At 36.7% G+C, this 12,187-nt stretch overlaps 1 protein-coding gene across 1 annotated transcript in view; it reads right to left on the reverse strand.

Moving 5' to 3' along the window:
* Nucleotides 1-12,187, reverse strand: part of LUZP2 (leucine zipper protein 2) — a 131,538-nt gene that overhangs the window by 46,262 nt on the left and 73,089 nt on the right. The window contains exons 6-7 of the mRNA XM_009864398.1: nt 2,910-2,972; nt 363-425 (exon numbers count right to left, since the gene is read on the reverse strand). Of these exons, the coding sequence (XP_009862700.1) occupies nt 363-425; nt 2,910-2,972 (126 nt within the window). The remainder of the gene's footprint in view (nt 1-362; nt 426-2,909; nt 2,973-12,187) is intronic.

Below are 12,187 nucleotides of genomic sequence, written 5' to 3' on the forward strand. Positions count from 1 at the left end.
CACGTAAGTACAGACGTTCATAAAATAAATACTTGCCACTGCTTTTGTCTATTTAAAATCAAAGACATCAGACAGCTTTTTAAGCTTTGAATCTTCTCTCTGTTGCCCTAGAAAACAATTTAGTGAAAAACATGGCCCCTGTTAGGGCGGTTTGCACAAAAAGAAACCAAAATAAATGATATTTTTGAAACTGTATTATGGTATTATGTCAGTCTCCGGTGCTCTGAGCTCTTTTCAGTATGGTGAGGAGGAAAATGATTCCTTAAAACTACAGTGGTAAAGGTAGCTATCATATTCTTAGATCACTTCAATACTATATTAACTCCTAATACTTTCTCTAGCCATAGTGAAATAAAACTTACCTTAAAAATCAAATCCTTTTTCCCATAACGAAGCTCTTTCAGCTGGGCTTGGATTTTTTTGGACTGAAAGTGAGGATAGGAAAATCAGGGCTTTTTTTTAATTGTAAATATTTGCTTTTAAGATCACTTAAAAAAAGGTGGCAAGGTCTGACAACAGCAGAAACTAGACCAGCTTTAAAATGTAGAAAAATAACCAAACTTAACGCCAATTGCTTTTCCAGGCTAGCATATCCAAACTAGGTACAATTTTCAAGGAAAATGTAAAATAGCACTCACCTAAAGCAGATACATGAGTTCATACTACTGTGAATAGCCACTGGGCTTACACATTTTAGACATGTTTTTAATAGTTTCCATGACACATAACTGAAGGCACCACCTTCAAAGTAAAAAACTTTCTTTTTCTTAGAGGTGAATACTACTGCACAGGTTCTTTGTAATGACCAGGGAGTTCCAGGTGGTATCCAAATGAACTAGGCTCTCAGTTTGTGATCAGGTCCTCTAAAATAGGCCTAATTATGCTAATTTATATCAGCTGAGGATAATTTTTATTTTAAGAATTTTTAAATTTAACCCTAAAATAATTTTAAGTAACGCCTATACTTTCTTTTATTGATTTAACAAAATATAAACGTGGTTTGTTTTGGTTTTTTTATACTATACACAACTACCCACCCTTTATCTAACAATCTGGCCAAAACAAGAGGTTCTTTTTGATAAAATCCACAGTCTCAACTGATACTCAATAAGTTTTCTCACATTAGTTAATGCCAAATATTCCGAACTCCTTAAAACTGATTAGAAGCCTATTCTACATTTACTGAAACAGCACATCCATAAGCATAACATATAACAGAGGGCAGCATATCTTTCATAAATTGGAGGGTTTTGGAAGATTGGATGTCTTTCGAACTGGTGCAGCTAAATTCGGTGACAGACTTTGAGGAATGATGAATGAATCTAAAGATACGTTTTCAGAACTTGCTTTAAATATGTAAGAAGTAAGGCCAAATTAGTTATTGCATCCTGTAAACTCTGGAACAATGACCAGTTTAGTTCACTTCTTTCTTTTGAAACTATATCTGCTGTTAATTTCCCAGTAGGCAATTCTACCCATAAAGTGTATTTGATGTAATAACTAAAAGGATACTAATTTCATAGAGTTGCTATGCTTGCTGAGTATAGTACTTAATTAAAGAAGAGAGAATACACTGCGTTTCTCTGGCTGACACCACCTAACTGGCAAAACAACAACTAAAAGGATGCTCCTGTAGCATCTTTGTTTGTTCTAATGACACTAACCCACTTAAAAGCAGCAGATTTGCCAGGATGATTCATATAGCCTGACATTCTTAAGGTTTGCGTGTTTGTTAGCTTAGGTTTAGTTTTCTGAAATTCAGGCTTCTCACGGAACAATAAATTTAATTTAATCTTAGGCTTCACTCTTAAAGACGTTCATGTTGCAAATATTACAGGAGACATAATCGGGGAAAAGATCTTTAAGTTAATCACCAAAAATTCAAGATGTCATGCAGCTAGGAAAAACAAAATTGAAAAAGAGGGGAAAACAGAAAACTGTTGCACACACTGCCAATTTAATAAGTAGCAAATGAGGGAAGAAAATATATTTGTGCTCATATGCTGTGGCCTGTTTGAAAGCAACAATGGTGATACAGGAAGATAGCACAGATTTTGATAAGTTAGGGAAAAAAATATCCCAAACTCCTATTACTTCCTACCAAGTGAGGATTTCTCAGTAACTGATTGCAGATCTTCCGTTAAGCTAAATAGCTAATAAAATGAAAAATCTCTACTTTGACGTCTAAAGTTTTGACCTCTAAGTTAAAAGGCAGAGTCTTTAATAAAGAAAACGCATTCAACCATAATTAGTCACGAAGACAAGTGTTATGCTTCTGTTTCATTCTGGCAAGGTACAAGCACTTTCACAGAAATTATATATGCAATAAACCATGACTAAAGTAATTCAAATGAGTAAACTGGATTCATTTATAGTAACATCCTCTTTAATAAAAATTTACAGGGACTGCTCACAATTAATGCAGTTAGTTTTACATCTACCTATTTGCAAAAAAATGAGTCTTTTGTATTGACAATCTTTGCTACCTCACTCTTTTCCTCTGTTTCATAAAGTGACTTTTTTTCCCCTTGAAGTAATGAAACATTCTAGGAATCAATAATAATAAATCTTTCCTCTTTCTGTAAGTTAATTTTAAAAAAGGCATTTAGCCATTCCTGTCTTAGTCTAGGCACGGACATCATGGTGAGGAAATCAGTTTTATATATGTTACAGATACATAATATACATCTACAGAGCTGCATACATACTTTTCATGAGAACGCCCAAACATTTTATTTGTTGAACACTTGAGTTTGCAGCTCGCTTGCTAATACATTTGAGTTTCTTTTAGCAAACTCACAGAAGTTATCTGAGAGCACCTTAGAAGCACTCACTGTACACATATAATCTCACTACAAAATGAGCATCTGTTGGTTATGTCAGATGTCGAACAGAGGAACCTTACTTACCTCTTCGGCGTGAATACCACAAAGCTTATTTCCTGACAATAGCTTGGTTTTGAGGCTTTTGTTCTGAGGGGGGAAAAATAATACAGTTTTATTACTGAGAGCAAAATATTAAGGGACCCTTTAAATATTTCATTATACTGGCTTTATTTTACACATGGATTACACTTCAAGTCACCAGGTAATACCACAAGATAGATGCATCACGACACAATATCCTCTCTTAGAGAATTCTAAAAGGTTATGGCTTTGCATTAAAATCTGCTTTCACAGGAACAGGACTGCACACAGTAGCCTTCCAAAACACTCTATCAACTGAAAGCAATTTCGATTGGATATGCTGAGGTAAAAAGGGAAAGAAAAAAACCTTTAATCCTCACCTGGTATCAACTGCATAACTCGATATGATTTTCAGTAAATCATTATAAGAGCTGAGTAATAGGGCCAAGATCTCATCACTCGACCTTGATGATCAAATTCATGGGGTCTTTTTGCTAAATTTCATAATTTAAACCTATAAGTATAATCGAAAGCCTTTAGGAGGTTAGCTACCTGATAGCATTTTGCCAACTCCATATGCTTTTTCATGTAGGAGTTTAAAACTTATTTCTTCTCATTCTCAGCATAAATAATAAACCTTGATAAAATGAATTTTCAATAGTCTGGTAATTCCTTCTGCACGCCTCACTTATATAATCCCATAATTGACAGTCGAGATGTCCTGCAGTGAGAACATCTTTCAAAACTGGAAACATTAGTATTCAATAAAGCAGATCTCCAAGTGCTGGACATAAAGAAAAAGAAATTAAAAGAACAGAGAAAACAACTTCTGTGTTAAAAAACCCAGGCATATATATAGAAAGCTACCCCAGTGTATTTCAGGAACGTATATTTATTACTGAATAGCAACAGCTTTCTTTAACATTGTGCACAAGAACAAGCTGGCATTAGTAAAAAAAAACGTAATTCCATTCAGTTGAGATTTCAGTCCATATCCCATTGGAACACTGGAAGCTTTTATTTTCAGAACTAGAAGCTTGGAGTTTTTCTTGGAAAAAACTTTCTTATTAAAGCGAATGCAAAGAAAGGAAAATTCCTTTTGGTTTGAAACCTGCTTTGCACCATTCCAAAATAAGGAGATGATATGACATCATTTCACATGTTTCACTGTTGCTATCTGCCATGCACTAACACACACTGCTGCAGAAACAATAAATCCTTTCCAGATGTTTGTCACGGGCACCCTCAGTTCTGGGATGCAACAGAAAGGAATGGGCATGTTACTTCTTATGAGACACCTCAGATGCTGCCTCTCAAAATACGATTCGCAAAGGGCTAAGCGTGTGGGAAGAGGGAACAAATGTGGCTTTGATAAGTCTCACAGACAATTACTTTTTGTTCTTTATTTGAAAATGACACGGCAGCTCATCACCGAGCAACACCTCATTGTACCAACCACCACAGAAACACAGAACAAGACAACTGGCTCTGCACAAAGGGAAGTGGGTAGCAGACACGAGATGAACACAGATAAGCCAAATAGAAACTGAAGAAATTAAGCACACCTGGCACATCTATTGCTCACCAGGGGTACCTCTGAAGAGCTGTGTTGCACTGTGATCACACAGCAGATGCGATTGGTTTCACATAAAAGATCAGCATCACCTCTTCGGGTGATGGTGAAACAGATGTGCCAAAGGCACTGCTTCATTAAGGAATTGCACTTAATTAACCCAGGAAATCAAGTCATCACTTTGTTTTGATTAACTGGCTTCATTACCCTCCACTATCCCTACAGCCTGGCCATGGTTGGTTAGGTAACAGACTCTACCTACACTTCAGAACCAAAGGAAGAATGAGTTGTAATCCTTCATTTTTACTCATTTATCCTCCTTTTGCCAAGCTTAAGCTAATATAAGAAATACTTCTATTAATGTTAATAGTTCACAAGTAACTTCTACACGTGCCATTTTGAGAAGACCCTGCAGTACTCCAGAATGTGACGAACTGAATGCCTACTACCTCCACAGGACACACGTCCTATGAGACAGTTGTCACAGTTTCCACATTTTGTGCAAAGAAGCCTGGCAAAAGAACACAGATGAACGAATTACTTCAAACCCAAAATCTGATGAGAATATTTTAAGTTTGGAGATGGACTCCGTTCCATTCCTGGCTTTATCAGGATTTAGCAATCCTGTCTCATTATCCAGTCTACCAGCAACAAAACAAAACCCCAGAGATACCAGGAAGCGAGCAAAACAGTCATAATTTAATCTACATATAATAACGTTTTCAGAAACGCGAGCAAGTGTTAAAGGTTACAATTATCAAGAGCATAATAAGTAGGAGCTTGTCAGAGACAGATGACAAGTTCTTGCTTACAATTGGAGTGATTTTATGCTACTGCGCAAATCATATGCCACTGTCAAAAATAGCTTTGCATCCTGATTAACAGTGGCAATTTTCTATAGCAGAACGGTAAGTATACCAGTAAAACCATGTGAAGTATTACAGAGCCTGGTTTGACTGGGATTCTGAAATAAATGTTGCAAAATGAAGAGTTTGATCAGGTACATATTCTCCAAGTTTGCTAGAAAGGGGCTATTCAAAATCAGTTGAATTAATCAATAAAATTTTTAGGTTACAAATACTTATTGAGACAGGACAGAAGTTCTGACTTCTAAGTCTTAGGCAAGGATTCAAGATGATGCTTCTTATTTTCCTATTAAGCATCCTTCAAAAAACAGCAAAGAAGTTTAAAATTGTACACAGTATTTATTTCAAATATTTCACTTGTTATGAAGTCCTTTAATGAAAAAGGTATCGGACATTTCAAGTTTAAAAATCAATAAAGTTTTAAAGACTGAATTAAGTATCTGTAAATGTGTCTTAGCCTTTTTAAAGTTATACAGAATAATGATTTTAATTAGACATGGTCTTTTAGACTTAGAGAAAGGATACCATTATATTCAAATTAAATAATTATTTTAATGCATTTGAGCATCTTAGCTTGTAGCACAACTGTTAGCTGGAGTGTTTGTATGTAATCATATCGTTAAGCAAAGTTACTGCAGTATCTAACCCTTAATTTACAAAATATTTTAGCCCATTTGCACCAGTAGTTTCAGTGCATTCCTAAATTCAGGTGCAGAAAACTGCTGCCAGGGGCTGTCATACGCACAAGAATCTTGTTGTTTCTTCCCATGCGGCTGATTCTTACTGACCTGGTATGTTCAAGGAATAGTACCACTCACAAGTGAAGTGTCTATTCTGTGTCCTTCAAAAAAGTGAGAATTCTCAATGGAAACTTGTCAGATTTGTTAACACGTTCTTCACAGAGCCTGCATATCAAAAATAAAAAGCTTTCTGCCTCATTCCTAAATAGATTTGTCACTCAGTCCCTAGGCATTTTTTTCCCCCTTACCTCATATACTGACATAACTTTCTCGTAATTTGTTTGGGTTGATATTATTTTCAATATGTGAGACTAAGCTTAACAGAAGCTGAACTGAATAGACAGTAACCCTATGTTTATACCTGCCACTGATATAAAAGCCCGTAGAAGAAGTTGTAGTACCACAGTTGCTTTGCCCGTGTGCCTTTGGAACTCACATGGAAAAAGCTCCCTTGCTCACTGGCTAGAGGGGTATATATTCCTTCCTATTCATAAATTTGCAAAATAATCCCTTCACTTCTGTCATTTATTCTTCTGAATCAGAGGCAAGTAGCTGGCCAAAATAATTACAAAATATCCAAAGAGATGAACCCATGTTATTAAAAAAGCAGCAATCCCTGCCATGACAGACCGAGCAGATCACCCCAGACAATGGGGAGAGAGGGAATTAAAATACAGAGAAGATACGACCACCTCAGCATTCTTAGGAAACAAAAATTGCCATGATTCCAACGGTCCTTTCTTTTCATATTGTTAAATAATTTTACTATTAGCTCAATAAAATTCATGTCTCCTTTCTCACTACAGTATCAATGCATAACAGTTGACAGGTATGACAAACAGGGGTTTGTAGTTTGGTTTTTTTTTTAACTCCCATCTCCGTATTAGAAAATTTGAACGACTTGAAAAGAAATGAACAAATTATACACTTGAAAGTCAATAGAAACACTTTTCCAGTTGCAGTTTTAGTTCTTTTTCTGCAAACTCACTTTATTAAAATCATTAATTATATAGCTGCATATTTTATTTTTCATAATAGCCTGTCCTGACTTAGCATATACAATAAACACCTCGTGAGGCAAGAGTCAGTTTATAGGCGTTGTTAAATGTGACAAACTACACCAAGTCTAGTTTAAAGGGGTTTATTACCATTGTAAACTTGGCTATAGGGATTAATGTTAATCTGATATATCATATATTCTACTAACAGAAGGGTAAAATTATGCCACTGATGTAAAAGGCACAAATTTTCTTAACCTGTGGCCACACAGATGGGTGCTTTCATACTCTTCTCTTCGTGTTTCATAGTTCGAAACAGAGTTGCCTCTTTGAAACAGCATCAGGATCTCAGCCCAGGATGAACAAACTTCACAATGCAGACATCATCTCGACAAAACCTAGTTTGCCTGTTAGCCTTTGGAAGCACAAGGACACAAAGTATGTTCAAGGAAAGAAAATCACTTTCCCTCTCAAAATTATTCCCGGCAAACAACTTCAATTTAGACATTTTATCTGAAGTCTGACAGCAGTTGTTTGTTGCACACAAGACAAATTTGGCTCTACCTGCCCTTGATGAATAGCACAAATCAACCCATGCTAAGCCCCTACTCATCACTGGAACATCTCTCTCTTATAGGAATCATATTAAAAAAAAAGAACCCAAACAAAAATAATCCAAACAAACACAAAAAACAAGACCCACAACAAAAAAAATGGACTCTGCTCAGTAGGAATGTCAAGGCCAATTGTCAAGATGAACTGTTTCCCATCTCCTGTTAAATCAAAGCAGTTCACTGCGCCCTTAGGAGAGAAATCAGAAGAGAGCAACAGACCAAAATCAAATATCTGGACTTATCTGATACCACAATGTATTGGTACCCATTTTGCTTTGGGTATTAGCTTTGTATTCCATGATGATGAAAAATCTTTTATACAGCATGAAACAGTGCAACTCCTTTAATCCCAGCAGGGTTGGCTCAGTCCTTCATCTTTCTGAGACAGATAAATTGAGTTTCCTGCACTCTACTCTGTGAGGTTTTTCAGATAAGACCTTAAGATTTGAAGCTCTACCTTGCCTTTATGGTCAGTGAAGACACTGACTTTTTTGCAAGAGGAATTTGCTGTGATATTCCTGAGGATGTTTGAGTCTCATTTCTGCACGGTTTTTCAGTAGTTAAGTGTGCCAAACAGCTGAAGGGCGCTGCCCCATAAAGGTATTTTAGTACTGATGGTGCATATATGAATTGAACACTTTTCAGATCTGTCTGGATCTAAACTCAGAAAGATCTGAATTCCTGGGAAAAGCCTGCTTCAGCCTCTCCTTGCCTAGAAACACCCTCTGACACCTCACACAACTCCCAGAAGCTGGCAGGTGAACTGGGTAGCCCTGGCAAACGTAACACATTGCTGCTGCTGTAAGCTCAGACATATTTGGACTTTTAATGTCCTGTTTTGTTGGTTTGTGGGTTTTCTTCTGTAACCTGTTGTCCTGTCTTACACTTTTACATTACAGATGTATCTATCCCTTCTAAAACTAGACATTGTTATTTTTTCTCCTGAATTTCAAATAGTCCAGCTGAGCCGACAGAGTTGATAAGCAACACATGAAAAATCTTCTATTTGAGCTTTTAACAAGAGTTATGTGTTGTGTGCAAGAGGACACAGGCACAGCTATTTAAAAGCACATTCTTTCCATGAATGCCCAGGCACGCAGAGGAAGCAACAGCACGGTCTTCTAGTGAACTGAGCACAGCCTCTTGTTATTTACTTGAGAAATTTTGTGTCCAGAACTTCTTCCAAACATCAATCTGGAACAATTCATATACTGAGGAAGCACACAGAGAAAACGAAGAGCAGAGTCAGGAATGTATTTAGGCACACATAGCTTCCTCTCGATAAAATTGGTGTAATGTTGGTACTCCATCTCTGCCCATACGACATGCACAGCAACAGACTTTTATTACAAAAGTCTCTGCACTAGCAAATAAGCAATTCCTTATGCCTGAGGGACAGCATGTCCTACAGTTGTGCCTCACGTAATCCCTTGTGTAAAACTCAAATGCAGCACTGCTATCAGCTGTGCACCGATAGTTTCGGGCACCTGCTTCCATAACACGCCACTGCCAATCAAATCGTGTCCTGTGTGAAGTTTGTTGGGGGTGGCCTCTACTATTGCTGTGCATCTCCTCTAAAAATCTCCATTAAGGAAGTTTTGTTTGGTTTGCACTAGCCAAGGAGCACGAGACTGTGTGAAGACATCTCTTAGCTATGGCTACAACCACGGTTGTGCTGCATCATAAAACGGTTACTACAACAATGTTAAATGAACCAGAGTAAGGAGATATAGAAGAATCATAACAATAATAAAAAGAGAAGTATATATTTTGACACATTCACACACATGCTCTTTTCTCAGAATCTTTTCATATATTTCAATAGTCCCACACAGCAAGTCTAAACACTGGCTTCTCCATAAAAGCTAATCCCTTCAAAAATTAATGCTTTAAGTGGGATTTGTGTCTCCAATGCACAAATCATTGACAGTTTACATTGAAAATGTTTAATGTTAATTTTTAGTGACTTAAAAGGAAGGCTTAATTCTCAGTGTAAGTTGCCATCAGTATTTGCATCACTCAACTGCCTCGATAACTAGTTGCAGACCAAGTCCCAGCTTTCCATAGATATGCAGCTCTTCATGTGTCCAAGACTTCGTTCAGCGCATGGGTAAGCACAGCAGTATCACACTAGTGAGACTATTCTCCCCTGCTCAAACTGAAGTGTTTAAGTGCCCTTAAAAGCAGTTGGATTTAAGATGTTCTCCACCCTTGTTAGTCACTAACAAACTATTAGCATTCTGAGAAAGATTAGAGAACTGCTGCTGTGTTTTACAACTTCGACAAAATGAGTTAAGATGCTGATCTTCCACAGGAGTCTTTTATATTAAAACTGTGTGATGGAATCTAAGGAATCAGTTCACTTTAGGGCTCATTCATTAATGATTGTTACGAGAAATACTTGTACTCTGAATTCTGGAGAAATTAATAATGCGGTTACTCAGTCACCAGTTATGTGGCAGTCTCTGGGACTAGCTGCTCTTCAGGTAAAAAAAGTGCCTGAAAAGCTCTTTAAAATTCTGACATTAACTTCAGTAATTACTACTATATCTGAACTACTAGTTGCACTACCTTTCAAGATGTGGGGTTTGCTGTTCAACCTTTTCAGCCTGTATTTTGAATTGCATCTCTCCAAGTCACAATATGTTTTGCTCTCCAGCTCTCAAGTAAGGTGAGATTTATTTCCTGCCCACTTCTCACAACTAGAATCGCTTGGAGCACGATGCTAAACCAGAACGCCACGATTCATTCATGGAGAATGTTCATATGGGAGCTATCCTCATTCCTTTTGTTTGCCAGGTGGACTTCAGAGTCTTTATTACATTCTGTAAGCAGCCTGTCTCTCCCTGCTATCACCTTCATATATCAATAAAATAAAATTTAAAAAAAGCACTGGGAATAAATCTACACCATGAAAGGAAGATCATAGTACACTGATACTTCTCTAATACCTGGGAACTCATTTCACTCTTCCTTAATTCAAAGTTTTTCTTTTTTTCTGGAATAGCTGAAATACGGCAGCTTTACATACTTGCACCTAAACTTTCACACACCCATCTGACTATTAATATTCTGTCAGCGTGCAGATATGTATCCGTAGAACAATAGGAGAAAAAATAATTAGCAAATAAGCACATTGGGATGCAATATCAAATATTAGTACATGTAACCTTTTCTATGCATGTTTTAAACAGTTCAGTGAGTAAAAATATTCTTTTAATCTCTCATCACTCAGAAACAGTGGATTTTTGTTTCACAGCGATGAGTCAGTGTACTGGACAAAGTATTCCTTTTGTCCAGTGTGTTTTTCTTTGGATTGCAAGGGGTCAGGACCATTTATTTTCCTTATTTCTGAGTAAAGATAGGTCATAATGGGAAAGTGATACACAAAAATATTTATTGGATTGATTTAATTTTCAAGTTACGCCTTTCCAGTCATGTCAACAGGACTTTATCAGAAAGAAATGTCATTTCTAATTCTTTCCATGTCAGATACTCTAATTAAAAACAGCAGCATATTAAATACAGACTCCCATTTTACAGAATTTATATCTGAAATGAAGGGTAATTGCTTATGCCACAGAGGATTATCTAGAGAAGAAACCTCATAATCATTTGATCCTTAACTTTGGTAGAGGTGGCTGAATGCCCTGGGGATGGTTTGTAGGATCAATAAAGCAGAACAACTAGTTAGGTAGATGTTAGCCTGGAGCTCCTGCTTTTCATTTGTTTGACAATGAAATGGTGAAAAGAAGAAAAGAAGCTGCTGCTGCTGCCAGCTGCAGGTTAGGCTTAAAAAAACCCCCACAAAACTCCACCTCAGCATGAGTTCTATTAAAGCAAGGTTAAAGAAATGAAAAAAACAAAAAGGCGATGCTGAATGTGACTAAACATGTAAATAAAAATAATCTAAATATAAAATACATTTCTGACTTTGAAAAAAACTAAGCTCCTCTGTCACTAGAAGAGTGAAGGGTCATACTGGTTACACTGTGCTCTACAACTTCACTTTTTCCACTGTACTAGCAACAGGGGATGAAGTGCTGCATTGAGCCTATTTTAGATTCTGAATTGTCAACATCTGTCTTAAAACATAAATGGCCTAGTTATGAAAGGAGAAGGGCAGGAGATGACTAAGGAATACATTTATGCTGCTCTCTGTGGAGTTATATCACTTTAATATTAATAGGCTCTCTCTGCTGAATTCTTTCAGAAGCAGGATACTGAGTATTTGTTGTTACAGAAATTTGACCAATATAATTAATTTCTAAAAGACATTTTGCAAGTACAGTCTACAGATATCTAAAATATACATCAGCTGTTTTCAAGACACAAGTTGTACCATGTAACTGTGAAATTACACAGACCACAGTCCTGAACTATATTAAAAAGGAAAAAGACTCCAATATTTAAACTACCAAAAGCAAATGTGTTGTTTTGTGTGCTGAATCTCTGCCCAACAGGCTGTAACATTTGGCAAAGCCTTACCT

The sequence above is a fragment of the Apaloderma vittatum genome, unplaced genomic scaffold, assembly GCF_000703405.1.
Source record: "Apaloderma vittatum isolate BGI_N311 unplaced genomic scaffold, ASM70340v1 scaffold4162, whole genome shotgun sequence".
NCBI lineage: Eukaryota > Metazoa > Chordata > Aves > Trogoniformes > Trogonidae > Apaloderma > Apaloderma vittatum.